The 16669-nt window shown below is 39.8% G+C and overlaps 1 protein-coding gene across 4 annotated transcripts in view; it reads left to right on the forward strand.

Moving 5' to 3' along the window:
- The first annotated feature begins 5508 nt into the window (after positions 1-5508).
- LOC121862250 overlaps positions 5509-16669 on the forward strand; it is a 38568-nt gene continuing 27407 nt past the window's right edge. For 2 of the 4 annotated variants that reach the window (XM_042360349.1, XM_042360350.1), the window contains exons 1-4: positions 5527-5589; positions 8308-8562; positions 14186-14252; positions 16549-16664. In XM_042360349.1, the coding sequence (XP_042216283.1) occupies positions 8507-8562; positions 14186-14252; positions 16549-16664 (239 nt within the window). In that variant the 5' untranslated portion in view covers positions 5527-5589; positions 8308-8506. Of the gene's footprint in view, positions 5590-8307; positions 8563-14185; positions 14253-16548; positions 16665-16669 lie in introns of all 4 variants that reach the window. The other 2 variants (XM_042360351.1, XM_042360352.1) reach the window with 2 other exon arrangements.

Consider the following 16669-nt stretch of genomic DNA (forward strand, 5'->3'; position numbering starts at 1 on the left):
TTGACCACTCTTACCACCACACACCATGATGCCTTGACCGTTGTTAACACTATCTATCAATTGCGTTATGACATGCAAATGTTGTGTGTGTGTGTGTGTGTGTGTGTGTGTGTGTGTGTGTGTGTGTGTGTGTGTATAATAATTAATAATAATATTGATAATTAACGGTTTATTGAGAAAGTTCTGCAGCTCGAAGGCTGAAAATATACTACAATAGACAAAAATGACTTATAACATACAAAGACATGGGGTAGGTGGGCCGTTTAACAAAAGCTTTCACTACTAAAAGGTGAAGTAACATGAACTGAACATACAAATTATTATAGTTTGCAGCTGATGGCCCGGGCTGGTCTCTTGCCATACTGTGTGAGGTCACATAGGCCTCGTGGTGCAGTAACTCGTCCGTAGGTGTTGATATAAAGGACCTCACGTGGTCATGGAGGCACCGGATGGTGTGGTGTTCACGTGGTGTAGTATCTCGTCCGTAGATGTTGACATGAGGGACCTCACGTGGTCATGGAGGCACCGGATGGTGTGGTGTTCACGTGGTGTAGTATCTCGTCCGTAGGTGTTGACATGAGGGACTTCACGTGGTCATGGAGGCACGGGATGGTGTGGTGTTCACGTGGTGCAGTATCTCCTCCGTAGGTTGACATGAAGGTCCTCACGTAGTCATGGAGACACCGTGTGGTGTGGGGTGGTTTCACAGTACCTCACTCTGCTGGGTGGTGTTGTGTTATCTCGTAGCCAGGTGTGAAGACTGTTCATCACTGTTCAACACTGATCCCACTTCTTTCCGAAACGAAATTGTCACTTTTGATTATGTTGATATCCTGGTGGTGAGGATGGGTCGGGGAGAGGGACTTGGGGAATGGGGCCGAACATGGCCAAGGGGGGCCTGGTAGGTCTTGACCCTCTGGTGGTCAAGTGTACCCTCGTCTGTGTGTGTGTGTGTGTGTGTGTGTGTGTGTGTGTGTGTGTATGTGTGTGTGTGTGTGTGAGATTATGCCAGAAGATTGTCGGGGAGGTAGAGGGGTTACTCTCTAGCACTGGTATAACAGGTGGGGTGGGGCTGCAGGGCCCATTGCATCGTGTCAATGAGAGAAAAAAAAAGATTAGAAGGCAAAACTGTGAACTGAATTTTGTGTGACCACTAGTATAATCGTATACACCTGCGCTAGGTCAAGTAAATTTAGTTTATGGAAATGTCGGTCTGAGGCTCTGAGTAGTATCTTTACCTAAGCTGTGGAGGGCCAGCAAATCAATAAAAGACATCTTTCTCGTAAGGTTCAAACACCTGACACTCCCCTCCCCCTGAGATTAATTATCCCGCACAGGTGAGATGTGAGGGCGTGGCGGCGTCATGTAACATCACCTTGCTTCAGTGTCCTTCACACACCGCCAAGGTCAGCAGGACATGATTGGTGTTGTTGTTGTTTACTAGATGGCGATAGCTGTGTTCCTTACGGACGGGATTACTGCAGCTCACGTTTTTGTACAACCAGCAATTACAATTATACGGTGACACAAGTAATTCTGTGATGGCATTGTTGTAAGGTTGGTGCTGCTGTGGTTGGCATCAATGTTGTTTAGTAAGCATGCAAGAAACGTGATTTTAGTTCTCATGCTTGATCGAGAGAAATACTGGTGTGTTGGGGCATCGACAGCCTAGTCTGTGATTTAAGTTGATGACAAAGAACATTAATATACAACTTTTACTTTTATCCTCTTCGCCATTGAATGCAATGATCGGCTCATTAGCTGCTTGGGCGGTCGGTCACGTCTCTGTTACACACTGTTGGTAAGTACTGGCTCTGTTACACTCTGTTGGCAAGTACCGGGCATGTACTGGCTCTGTTACACACTGTTGGCAAGTACTGGGCATGCACTGACTCCTGAATGTATCTGAACCTGCTCCAGTGTTGGTCAAGTCTGGTCTTGAAGCAGCTCACACTCGGTGCCGTCACAACACTCTACGGCAGATTGTTTCAAGAGTTCACAACTCTCACTCCGAAAAAGTTACCCCTCACAGTTTTCGGAAGTTAATTACAATTAGTCTACTCAGTTTAACGCATTTATAATTTTTTGTTGGGTTTCGGATCTCAGGAGGATTCATATAACAGTTGTAGACTTACAGGTAAAGTATTTATATATGTGAGACGCCGTGACAGTGAGGCTACACCACCACCGTTTTTGTATTAACACAACCGTGTTATACCTCGGTCGGGCATTAATAGTTTCCTAGCGAGTGAAAGTTCTGTCTGGCCGACGGTAAACCTAACTTTAATTTAGACGGAAATAGAAGATTAGTATGTAGCGTATACACAGTACTTATACAGTATATTATTGCAACGCTGTTCTGCTAGTGTGTGTGTTGGGGGAAGTGTAGCTTGGGCTGGTGTGTTGGGGAGGTTTGACACAAGCTAAGGGTGATGGGTTAACAAAACACGCTTGACTAACGAGCCAATCAGTGGTGAAGAGGCTTAAAGTAAAAGGTAAATGTAAAGTAAACATCGATACCATTAATAATACATACCAGTGCCATTAACCCGCTCTGCCTCCTATCATCACACTGGATGAAGATGTCAAGTTGTGAACTGTAGCTTAGCCTGGGCCAACAGACGCCTAGTACTAGTAGTGCTGCTGTCCCGTCTCCATGATTTGTAATTAATTATTAATAGTCTAGAGGCGCCTCAAAAATATATACTGTACACAATTATTTTATTTCTCAAAAGAATGTGTATACGCTTCAATAGGTTATAAATATTTCAGTCTTGTCCCTCTCTGAATTATTTATTGTTTTTTATCAATAAAAGGGCAGTGTACACATTTTGTTAAAATAATTAATAATAGTTGAGTGTACATTCATTTTTTGGACACCCTGTATGTTCTCTGTGATTCAGGTTAGGATGTGGGTGGTGGTGAGGTGCACAAGTGTAGCGGTGTACCCTAAAGGTGTAGTCAACAGGTGTAGCGGTGTACCCTAAAGGTGGAGTCAACAAGAGTAGCGGTGTACCCTGAAGGTGTAGTCAACAAGAGTAGCGGTGTACCCTGAAGGTGTAGTCAACAAGAGTAGCGGTGTACCCTAAAGGTGTAGTCAACAGGTGTAGCGGTGTACCCTAAAGGTGTAGCCAACAGTCAGTGTAGCGGTGTACCCTGAAGGTGTAGTCAACAAGTAGCGGTGTGTACCCTAAAGGTGTACAACAGGTGTAGCGGTGTACCCTGTGTAGCGGTGTACCCTGAAGGTGTAGTCAACAAGTGTAGCGGTGTACCCTAAAGGTGTAGTCAACAAGTGTAGCGGTGTACCCGAAAGGTGTAGTCAACAAGAGTAGCGGTGTACCCTGAAGGTGTAGTCAACAGGTGTAGCGGTGTACCCGAAAGGTGTAGTCAACAGGTGTAGCGGTGTACCCTAAAGGTGTAGCCAACAAGTGTAGCGGTGTACCCTAAAGGTGTAGCCAACAAGAGTAGCGGTGTACCCTGAAGGTGTAGTCAACAGGTGTAGCGGTAGTGGTGTTGAGCGTCACCACGTGTAACATGTCAACAAACCCACATGGTGACACTCAGCTGGTGGCCACGCTCTCCCCAGCACATAATTCCCTTGGTTAAATGTAATTATATTATTCACTAAAAATCGCCACACAAATTCATATTAAGTCAACATTACATGAATAGTTCAAGTTACAAGCGATGCCAAATTGTACAAAGAATGAACCAAGGAATTTGTTAGAATGCATTATTACGTCTAAACATCTATACCGCATCTGGTCTTTAAGCGCTTATATTAATTAGCAATTGCACTAATCAACAACAATTAAAATTATGATGATCCCAACATGTTAAGTGTTACTTTCACAGAGGCACTTATAAGTTTAGATACACTTTTCTTCACAAGTAGGTCAAGGCAGCACTGTTTCACCACGTGGTACGGTACATACATTTTGTACTTTACTTACATTTCTGAGTTTAATGTCTGATTTTGATTTGAAGATCCAATTGATGCTCATTTTTTAATAATTGTGTCGTAGCCTTATAATTATTTTATCACAATATATACGGTGCAGGTATACCACGTACTATACACAGACCGTGCAGGTGTACAACCAATTAATCTGACTGTACAGTATATACAAACAAGTTGTTTGTATATACTGTAGTCAAGCTGTTTGAAACAACTCCTTCAAGGATAACCAACAAACCCATCAGATGCTTATTTCCAGTAGTGACCTCTGGTGATAAATCAGTAATCTACATATATATTGTCTGTTGTTGTGAGGTGTGGTGGTGTGGTGCAGGAGGGAGGAAAGGAAATAGCCTACAGTCCTCAGGTAACCTCAATAATGTCACTCATGTGGTCAGAATAAATTAACTTTGTATCTGGATAATTGTTTTTATAGGCCTAATTTTTGGGCATATACTAATTTCTACTATTATTTTCAGGCATATTATGCAACAACTTCACTTTCTGGTATATATATCAGGGCTCTGTAAGCTTATCATTAATTACGAAGATCTACGTCAAAATAGCATTCGAAACCAACAGGTCATTCAAGGTTTTTTAAACATTTATTGTACATAATTTTTTGGAAGTTGCGTCATGTGTTAAAATTACCAATAGCCATATTATTCTCTACAACATGCACTACAGCTCCCAAAACAACATATACCTGGGTAATTGGGTGTATGTGTTATGGTAACCAAGTTAACTCTCTCAAATATAAAGATAGATCAATAGTCATCACTAAAACCTGAGTAAATCCATGAGTCAGTGTTGCTTCCTGAAGTGCTCGCTAACAGGTGGCCGCTTACAAATCACCCTAGTTCACATATACCAAGATATAAATTTGGGATAAGTTATAGTATTTATAGACAGATCAAAACTGTGACAGAAAACAATTGTCTTTATTTCCTATATGGATTATTATACACGATAGTATTGTTTCAGCAACATTGTAGAGCTTTGCAACGATATAATTTTTGGAGCGGTAGGTTTGTATTTAAACTTTTATATGTGTACTTGAAATAAGATGATCTCTGCCTCTAAATATATTATTATCTGAATGATTATTTATTATGTGTAATCTAGTTTGATATGTTGTCATTAGGGCACGTGTTACAGTTGCCATATACCATACAAGTTTGCTATATTACTTCTTTACGACATACCTAGAGAGTGTTACCTTAACTTCATGGTAGTTTATGATAAGGTTATTAATACATTTCAGGATAATTTTAATAGTTTGTCTCGTTTACATCAAATTAATGAATGTTTATGTGGTCAAGTTTAGGCTGGACCATGTGAGTTACTCTGAGGTAAGGCATCTTTACATACACAACTTTATCATATAGTGACTTAAAGTAAACAGTTATATCCTTTATTGTGAAAGAATAAATATATTCTATCAATTATAAGTACATTATATTTGTTAAGTAAGTTGAATAATTATTATATTTATTATTTGTGATGGGAAGGTTATAAGGTGTTAGCCCCAGGAGGTTCAGGAGCCGGCCGCCAGTAGCGCTGTCAGTTGTTGTTGGTGTGATGGACCGCGTGTTGTTGATGGTGTATTAGTGAACATTTGTTGATATATTGTGAGTATATCCAGTTGACAGTGGTCTCTAGTGTCTTTAAAACGACGCAGGTGTTGTCTTTAAGTCTAAGAGAAAAGTAAATGTTTGGAAATAGAGAGAAAAGAGAGACAATATTGTGTTGTGTCGTCTGCTCTGCCATCCATGCTGTCACAGTAGTGTTTAACACCTCTTACTATTAATATATTTGGCACTTGTGGTCATGGTTATACGCTACTGTCCCTGGCTACGAGTTCAGTCTATCAGTAAGAGGGGGATGTGCGAGTGTGTGTGTGGGCGGAAAAGAGAAACCAAGGAAGGATCTCGTGACCCTTTTGGTGAATGGTACCACTGTGTCACCACTACATTATAAAGCCTTACCTGGGCCGAGATATAAACGTGTGTGGTGGATACAGGACACTAGAGGAAGTGATGAAGTGTATAGTGTAACTGGTGGGAGTGTCGTCCTGACCTGTGTAAAGGTTTAAAGTGGCAGTGGACAAGCTGAGGGGAAGAATCTGTATGAGCTGTTGCCTATATAAAAAGTTGTAATAGCCATTCTTTCATACTCAATGTGTTGGTTCTCGTATTAGATGGTGTAGGCTGTGACATGTCATAGTTATATAGAGATTATAAAAGAGAATGTAAGAGATGACCTGAATAAAACACTACAGGACCTGATGCAAATATTACCAGTTAATACATGGGGAGGGGGAAGGAGAGAGGTCATTGAACATAATTTTCTTTATTATGTTTAAACTTTATGTCTAGTTTTATTTAGCTGAGGTGAAGCTGTGTTGGGCTAATATTTTATTAAGAGTTCTCGAGCAGAAATTGTAATCTTTTCTAGATGGTTGTGGCCTGTAGGTGAAGAGTTTAGTTCCTGGGATAATATGACTGTAGAGCTTAGTTAATATAGACTTTCCCTCACGACTCTGTACAGTAGTAAGCTGCAGGTTACAGTATCTTAGTCGACATGCACAAATGTTACAATGATGGACAAGAATTCTTAAGTCACTAAGTAGGTGTACAGTATAGCTTCATACTACTGACCGACACAAGTAACAGCTAATTCCTAAATTAACCCCATCAACTTTGTTTAATATCTTAAACTGTACTGTACTGTACTAACAGTTTACATTATAATCCACAAATTTAAATGCTGGTGCATCATTAATTTTTTCAAATATTTATCTCCAGAATTACTAAACGGAGTTGGTTATTGTAGGAGAAAAGTTCAGGATATGAGAAAAACAAATTTTAAGTTTGAGTCACAGAGTTGAGAGCTTGTATGAAAAATGTCTAGAAAGTTGTTGACACATCTTCTGGTTGTGAGGTTGTGACCATAAATAAACAAATCTCTTTAGCTTAACTTTTAGGTAGCAAAGTGTTTTGTGTCACCTTTCTTGATGATAAAATGTCAATACTTCTGTAGTTAAGCATTCAGTTAGTGCTGCTCTTCAGTGACACTTAACATGTTTTAGCAGCTGATGTTGATGGTGTGTTGATGTTGGTGGAGTGTGGGAGTGCTGTAGAAAATGATGTTTGTGTTGGTGGAGTTTTATGGGAAGCTGTTACTTCCGCCAGTGTGTGATGCTGATGTAATACACTACAGTACTGGGTCACTTTTTCATTAACCTCCCATCACCCTTTTTCTCATAAAAATTTTTTTTTTTTGGTTAGTTTTCTTGCTGTTTTTGATGATTTTGACTTTTATATTTGGGGCAAATCAGTTTTTATTATTTATTTATTTATTTTATTTACTTTTTATTATTAATTACTCCCACCCCCTTCCACCCAACAATGTAGGGAGGCCACATTGGGAATGCAGGGTTTTGGTGTGTGGGTGGGGGAAAACAAGTGATTTTCGCCCAATATAAATGTCAGATTCATCGAAAACACCAAGAAAACTAGCAAAAAAATATATTTTTCATGGGAAAAAAGGTTAAAACTAAACTAGGTCTACGTACTAACCTAACCTTACCTAACCTAACCTAACCTAACCTAACCTAATAGGCCGCATCCTACTTAGTGGGGGAGGTACTTTGCCCCCGGACCCCACAATGACGCCGTATTCCTTAGCCAGGGGGATGAAGTCACTTTTTCGTTAACCACCCATCACCTTTTTACGATTTAATAAAAAAAGTGATTTGCCCCAAAGATAATGTCAGAATCATCTAAAACAGCAAGAAAACTAGCAAACAAGATATATTTTTCATGTGAGAAAGGTGATGGGTGGTTAATGAAAAATGACCCAGTACTGTAGTGATACAGCTCTTAAACCAAATGCTGAAATAATAAGAAACTTGAGAGGAAACTGAAATTCTATTTAAACGATGAAGAATAAGAGTAATAATTTTAAAATCGGCATTTATTCTAATATAACCAGACCTTGGTTTGAATAGAATTTTGGTGATTTCTATTCATGTTTTTATGTACATCTGTACTGCTGTTCCTGATCTATTTATTTTGAGTGATGAACACGAGATGATTGTGAGTCTTATCTGTTGTACTGTACAGTGTGTGGGAAAAGTTGATAGCCTGTTCCCAAACAGTGACATAGTTGAGGGTGGTAATGTTATCTTGTACAGTAGATCACAGTACAATACAGTCAGTTTTCTCTATCATGGGTTATACACGGTACAATACTATGTAATGTAACTGAGGCACAGTTTAATAGCCCCACTTGTTGAGCTTCTTCATGTACACTGTGTTGCTAAGCAGTGATGGTCATGTTACCAGGGGAGTGTTACAGGACTGTGTAGTTTGGTCACCGGTAACTGTAGGTTGCAGTCAGTGGAGCCTCTGTCATATTTGTGTATGTCTCAAATACTGAGATTGAGATTTAAGAACTTTTTAAACGGGAAAAAAGTTTAGTGATAATAAGAAATACAGTTGTGGTATTACCGTACAGTACTGGTTTACCTCCAAGAGGAAATCAATGGAAAGTGATTCATTTCTTAACGCCTTGCCAGCTCCTCGCCAGCTTCCAGAAAGGTAGGGAGACTGAGCTCAGCACTGGAAAGCATGGCATGGTCACCCAGCAGTCTCGTACCATAGCTGTCATGTCTGTAGTCCTCAGTTTGGAAGCTTCAAAGTCTCCAGTTTATTTTATTACAGTATTTATTTTATTTTTATTTTTTGCAGCATTAATTTAAAGCCACATACGTATACTGTGCTGTGGAAATATTTATCAGAGCTGTGATATTCAGTAGTTTGCATTTCTGTTTAGTTGTTCAATGCTTTAATGCTTCTTCTTGTTGCTTTATGCAGGTGCTTCTTAGTTTATCTTTGAAGTAACCTAAGTTACCTAGCTTAACCTGGAGGATTATACTGTGACATGACTTTAAGGCCACCACACAATATAGTATAGTATAGTATACTGTAGTATAATATAGTATATAGTATAATGTGTAGTGTGAAGTTAGCAGGTGTTCTCTTTGTAGTGGAATTCCATATATTATTGGAATACAGTTGGCCAGTTAGATTTATTAAGATTGAATGACTGAATACAGTAATTCCGTGTTTTTTGCGGGAATTACATTCCTGAAACCCCCGCGAAAAGCCAAAACCGTGAATTCTCTCTTAGGAATCACTGTACCTGTGGCCACCAAACAGCTCAGGTAGGTCATGCACTCCACGCCATGCTCTCCACTCACTGCCCAGTGGTCACACTGATCACTGATGCACTGTACCGGCATTTATTAACATCATTATTTGAAATTAATCATATTTTAGTATAATGGAAAAACGTAAACACAGTAATATACAAAAAAAATTATTTACAAGTAAATAAAAATATTTATATTTCACTGAGGTCGGCAACATCTACATTGCCAGCCTCTCTCTGCTGTCCCGGCGTCTGCCCGCAGTCACGCCGGCCAGCCAGTCCTCTTCCACGCACATTCCTCTACTTGAAGACTTGTATTCTGACAAAAGACACAAATGAATTGTCAGTCTTCACCACATCTCGAGCCATAGCTCATACCACCTCTGAGCTTGTCCAATAAAACTGTTTTTTTCCGTTAAGGTCAGCAGTATTCTTGGTCACTTTAGAGTCTTTGCTAGTAATACTTGCCCTTGATGAGGCTGGCTTACGTCCAGGAGCCATGTGGAATGCACGTGGGAGGACAAACAGAAGAGGTAATCACAGTAGCGTTCACAGTATGGTAGGCACATGTGGACTGAGGCTTCTCAGAGCAGCGGGTGGTGTCTGTTTGCCGCACCCCACAGGGGAATATCGAAAATGGAGCAATTTTTTTTAAGGATATTTTATACATACAGTACAGTATATAATTTTTTAATAAAAAAAAACGTGAAATGTCAAAACCCTGTTAAAAAACCTGCAAAAAACACTGGATTACTGTATAGGCATATGCAATTGTGGGTGCACCTCCAACTCTGTCCTTCTTAAAATAAATAACTCGGCCCACCTTGCACACTTCAAACAAGAAGCTGACTAGAGGTTCAGGAATGAGTTTGAGATATGTTTTGTTTCTTTTGGTTCACTGAAATACAAAGAGTGTGAATGAGTGAATACTTAGAGTTCAATCAGTATGAAGGATGAATTTTATGAGTTTGTTGGTAGAACTTCATCAATGAACCATGATTCACATTTGTAACTTGTGCTTCTCCAGGTGATTTCGAATAGAGTTTGAAATTATTGCTTCCAGTAATTTGCCTACAATTGATGTTAAACTGATTGGACGGTAGTTAGAGGATAGTGATCTATATCCCTTACAATCTATGCTGCTTTTTATCATTGTCCTTTATTATTCATGCAAAAATGTGTAAATTTTTACTTTTTAGTCCGAGTTCATTAACCTCAGTGATCCGAGATGGTCCGAGTTGGACTGTAACCGCAATTGTGTACAGTATACCATACCTCTTGAGGCTACAGTATTGTATATTGATGACAATACTACTGTACTGTAACATGTGCAGTAAAGTGCATCATATTTATTTTATTTTGCTTGTGTATTGGCTCACCATGCAGTTTTTACTATTTAAAGTTGAGGAGACAAAAAAGGGCAATACAGGGTACTGTATATGTAAGCATGTTCATGTGTTTTTACTAGATGCGTATAGTATGTGTATTGTATCTGTTCTACTGCTATACGGTATATACAGGGTACCCGGTATACACTTGTATACAGATTTAATGTTTAGAATTCTTTTCATAATTATAGTAATTATTTAAGATCATTGCAAGTTTAATAATGATTGATGCCTGATTAATGGTACAGTACAGTACAGTAGCTGCTCTCTAAACTTCAATTGTTTTTCCACTACTGAAAACATGGTTTTTAATTTTTCACAGTTCATGACAAGTTTTTCAGGAGGAACCAATCAGTTGCTGGAATGCATTTTAAGTTAATTATAATCACTGTGAATCCAAAATAAAATTGTACGATAAGAAAGGTCTAAATTAGGAGGATATAAAAATATATTTCAAGAATTGCACCGTCTATAAGATTTTGTAAAAGCCACAATCCTGTCAATATAGAAATACTGTATGATACAGTAATTGTTATCTTGTTTAAGAACAGTTTGGTTTGTGATGTACAGTATGGCCTCTAGCATCCAAGGGTTTTGTTAAGAACGGGTGTGGAACCTTGGTGTATGGTAGTGGCTGAGGTTCAACACAAGGAGGGGTTAAGCTCACCCCCCTCAGTTGAGTGTATCTCTTTGACATTTTTTTTCACTTTTACACAGCTGACTGATAATATCTGGAACTTTTCTGTGATGGAAATTATAAACTTTTGCTTTGTGCTAAGTAAACACTATGTCATTATGTGTTGGTTTAGTACAGTACAGTAATTAATATATATTTCTGCTGTGAGTCATAATCCTTATTGTACTTTGTTAGGGAGAGTAGTTAAGTGAGGGAAGGTGCTGTAGGCTGGTGGATCATATGAGTTTGTCCCAGTGCTTAACAAAACCACTTCTACAGTATAAGGTTCTATTGTGCTGCTCAGTGTTCACATACCGGTATACTGTAGTGAAGTCTATATCATATTAAATGTCTGGATTTAGATCATGTGAAGATTAGACACCCCAGCTTAGTTCACCTGAAGATTGACTACTTCAGCACTACCGGGCAGGGTTATAGTGTTAGGGTTAGGTTGTTTAATATTCAGGTAATGTCTTAAATTATTTACACTCCTCACTATTGCATTATGCTCGGGGTCGTGAAGGACATAAACAACAAGATGAAATATTAATAACAAATTAATGTGAGAAGTTAACAAACTTCCGGTAGTCTATAGGCCTCCCATTTCTCTTGATAGACTCCTGCAGGTGTGAAGGAACTGACTCTGCCAAGTTGTGGATTATTTGTGGGTCTAAATTATTCCACTCCTCATGAATGGCTGCCTCCAGCTTGGGGACGGTATTTGTGTCCTCGCCTAATAGACAAAGCTTGATGATGCTCCACTTATTTTCTATTGGGTTAAGGTCGGGCAAATTGTTTGGCCAGTCACTTATGAAGTCTACCTGACAGTCAACAAGCCATTGTATTACAGATTTTGCTGTGTGACATGGGGTACCATCCTGCATAAACACATCAGCGCAGTATTTTTCAAAAGACCTGGGCAAATAATCACAAAGCAGCTCCAAGTAGTTAAATTGGTTCATCGTCACATTCCCAGGTAGCACAACAAGATCACCAGTTCCAAAGTACGAGAAGCAACCCCACACCGTTAGTGACTCAGGATCCTTAACTGTGCTAAAAGTGGACTTGAGGTCAAGCAAATCACTCCCGGGGCGCCTGTACACATTAAAAGAACGACTTCCAGTAAAAGAAAACGTTGCATCGTCACTCCGTGCACGTGCTGCCACTTGGTCATATCCCACTGAGCATTATCCTTGGCCATAGCAACCCTACGCTGCCTCTGGACAAGGGTGAGGAGTGGTTCTTGCATGCGCGGTGGCTGCAAGACTGCGGTTCGTCATGGATGCAGCGGTGAACGGTCCTTACAGAATCATCACCTGGAAGTACAGGGTTTTTTCTTTCAATTCCCGTGCTGACAGACGTGCATTAGCATCAAGTTGCCTCTTAAGAACAGTTAACGTGCATTGGGAAGTTTTTCGATCCTTCCCTGGTCGCCCGCTGTGCACCGGTATTGCCAATCCGCCGTCATCTCGTAATCGTTTAATCCAAATCTGAACTGATCGTTCGCTCACACCAACAATTCTTGATATTTCCTTTACAGGTTTCTTGCCCTTATGCAGACTAATAATTGATGCTATCTGCTTTTTTGTTAAATCTTTCCTCTTTCCCATTGTGTTAAAAAGGGCAAAGAAACAACGGGCGTTGTTGCTATAAATAAGGGCAACGTCATTCACAAAATTTACGCGGGCAACTGGTGAACGTTTTAATTGCTGGCTGACTTTTCCTCAAGTCTCCCTTCGCTGCCAGAAGTACAATGCCTGCCTCAGCCCCAGCTGGCTGACGTGGAGGGGTGTGAGCCACTTCAGCAAGGATCACTTCCCGTCGGCCACCTCGTGCATAATGCAATGGCGAGGAGTAAACATTCCACCTCTTATGTTGGCTTACATCTCTTGTTACCCAGTACAGTATTAGTTGTGAGCAGCTCATCTCTCGTGTTTGTCTCTCATGTTTAGCTCGCAGCATTCTGTATAGAGACATTGTGATTTAGAATTATCCAAGGATTTCATCCTCCAATTTAATGTACTCTGCTGAATCACCCTGCACACACACACACACACACTGGTGATGGTACTGGAGCCTGAGTCCTCCATTGTCTGTTTCTCTGGGTATTTGTTTGAGTCATTCATCACTGATGCTAACTAAGTACAGTACATACATAGTTGGGTGCTTAATCATGAGATGAAGTAAGCTGGGTTCCTGATCTTCATGTGATCAATAGTTTCCTTTCTTAATCTCCACTTAGTATTCTTTCCTGACACATTACATGCATTACCCCTTCACAAATCCATCTTATTTTTCTGTTTGGTGAATATAAAGTACTGTTTACTGTAGTATATACTGTACAGTACAGTAGACCCTTGCCATTCACAAGGGATAGGTTCCAAGAAATGGTGCGAATTGGCAAAACTGCGAATAGCAACTTATATTACCTTAGTGCATTGCTGTATACCAAGCAACTGACCAGCCACGGCAGCACTCATCCCCTCTTTTAACTTATCTAATAATAAAACTTTCTTTGTCAGGGTCATCAATGACTTCTGCCTTTTACATTTCACTACTAGCATCATTAGCACTGACTCTAGGCAGTCTTTTAGGGGTCATTTCACACAGAAACACTAAAGTTTTGAGAGTACAACACAAGATGCTGCGTGGGGTGACTCATTGTGCTGCGGGAAAAGGCTTGCAAGCTAGCCACCACCTGCTTACAGTGAATCGCAAACTCGCGAATGGCAAGGTTCTGTTTCATGCCCAGTGATACTCTGTCATGGGGATGATCCTTCAATGAGAGTTTACACATGTAGCTCTGGTAAAATACATTGTCAGATTTAGGTGGACCATCTGGGGTATTGTTGATGTTATGAGTGGAATTTATCAGTGGTTCAAGGTTTTGGCTGCACAAAAAGTAAATTAATTTATTTTAATATCAGTAAACATTTCTCTTTACAGAGTACGTAGTGCCCATGGGATGGAAGCTGTAGGCCTAGATCTAGGTACAAGTGTTAATTACTTACAGGTAAGCTGGTTGTTGATGTTTTAGTTCACCTTGTTGAAGACCAGAAACTTATGTTCTGATGTACTATTTATCTTGGGTGAAGGAGAGACCTAATATAGTAGCTCTCCCCCAGTACTGTACAATTTTACGAAATCTCTCTCCCATAATCACCGAGACTCCCCATCTTATTAGAAACTGGTGGTTGTAAGATTAACGTGAAGCAAATGTGATGTTTGTAACATGTCTCGTCTAACTTAGGTAATGCAGTATCTGTGTGTGTGCTCTGAAGAAAGACACACTTCTGCAGTACAGTATTGTACAGGAGTTATATATATTCTGTGGGGGGAGGAGTAAGTGGGCTAGAAATGTACCTTTTAAGTACTGTACTGTAATTATTCTGTACCTAGTTACATCATTATAGCTAAGGTGTCACTGCAGCTATTTTTACACCACCAATCTCTTGATCAATTAAATCGAGTACAGTATCTTACTAATAGCCTCCATAGATACACCTGAAGATTAGCCACTCAAACTTATTTCACCAGACCATTAACCACCCTAACCTCCCCACCCCCCCAGGTACCATAAGGGTGTTTAATCGTCAGGTGAAATAAGTTAAGGGGCTAATCTTCAGGTGATCTGCCTATACCAATACTATATACAGTATATCTCTAGTAAGCTAATTCAGGAGTAAAGACTGTGGGCGGCAGACCTAAATACTGTACACAAGACCAGTCGTTAGTGGGTTAACAGGCAGGAGAGTGTTGTACAGTACAGTATGTATTATTGACACACAACTCCCTTAGGGTTGGCTGGGTGCCCAGGCCCTATAGGTGCCAGAGGAGGTGGTGGTTGTTGATGAGGCGCCTGGGTCATGGTGAAGGCCTGAGGCTCTAACTGCATGAGTCACTGTCTTGTATAGTAGCTACAATGTGATGGTATGAATAGCTGTCTGGATAATCTTTGTTTTTATTAGTCTTTCTAGATAGTCATTTGCCTTGTTATTCTAGGTAGTATATGTAGTAATAATAGATTTTTAGATAATATTTTTGTTTTTATTATTATTTGTAGTCCTAGGTAGTCATTTGTTTTATTTTATTGTAGAATCAATTTAGCTATACACTACTTCAACTAGTTTGTTATTCTGTCGTTTATGCTCTCATGGGTCCAGTGTGTGTCTTTCTCATGTGTTATTTTGCCTTCATCTACTTAAGCATGGAGTGAAATAACCCTTGACTGGAGGTAGGCAATCACTTGTGGACATTTCATATTCCTTGTGTTGATCTTTTAGCTATGTTCCTTGTGTTGATGTTTCATGTTCCTGTGTTCCATTTTATGTATGTTCCTTGTGTTACGTTTTTACTGTACCCACCAATCTGTACTTCTACATATCTCTCATCAATTTATAACCTATATTAACCTAACCTAACCTATCTCTGTCAGTCTGTAAAGTACATTTATTAAGTTATGTACTGTACCTATCTTTGTATTGTGCAGTATTGATGTTTGTACAGGATCTGTATGTTAGTTTGTCATCTTCTCGTTTCTCCTTCGGTCTATGTACAGTACTATTACTGTATACATGTCTGTTGGCTTCTCTTAACACACACACACACACACATAAGGATCCAAGTCCCACAAATTAGCTAATAAAATGGTGAAGAAGCATGGTAATATTCTCTCAACTGCTTCACTTATATTCATCATCATTATTATTATTATCATCGTCCTCAGTATTATTATTATTATCATCATCATTATCATCATCAAGGTTTTATGGCCATTTTCAACTCTGGAATATTTTCTCCGTCACGTGAGTGTGTGTGTGTGTGTGTGTGTCGTGTCGTGTCAACAACTAACCCACCATCCTGGGGTTAATCAGCTGTGTCTTCCAGTATTGTCCTTCTTTATTACTCAATGTCACGGCAAATGGCTGTGGATCACTGTGCCTGTGCATCAACTTGTGTCTGTGGAATCGAGTTGTTCTGTTCTGTCAGTTTTCTGTTATAATTAAGCTGTGGAAATACTGTATCTGTAAAGCTTAGTCTCACTAATATTGGAAAAGAAATGGAAGGTGCATCATCACTTACTGTCACAAATATTGGAAGAGAGAGTAGAATGCTTGTGGGACAGCACAGTAGTTGTAAAGGCAGCTAGTCCTTATGTCATAAAAACATTAACATGAATTTGTTTTTTCTGTTTCTTAGAGTCAGTTATTATCACATAGTCTCCTTGTGTGTGTGTGAGAGAGAAAACATTAACTTATGTAACTGTCTACCATTATGCCTCTAACTCTTTGTGTTGTGTTTTCCTGCAGGACTTGGCAGTTAGTAGTGATGGAAGCAACCTGCTGGACATCATTGACCAGAATGTGCCGGGCTACCACAGGGTCACGAAGACTGACCCTTTCCAGGACCCGATGGAGGAGGAACCGTAAG

The sequence above is a fragment of the Homarus americanus genome, unplaced genomic scaffold, assembly GCF_018991925.1.
Source record: "Homarus americanus isolate GMGI-L3 unplaced genomic scaffold, GMGI_Hamer_2.0 scaffold31037, whole genome shotgun sequence".
In the NCBI taxonomy this organism is placed as follows: domain Eukaryota; kingdom Metazoa; phylum Arthropoda; class Malacostraca; order Decapoda; family Nephropidae; genus Homarus; species Homarus americanus.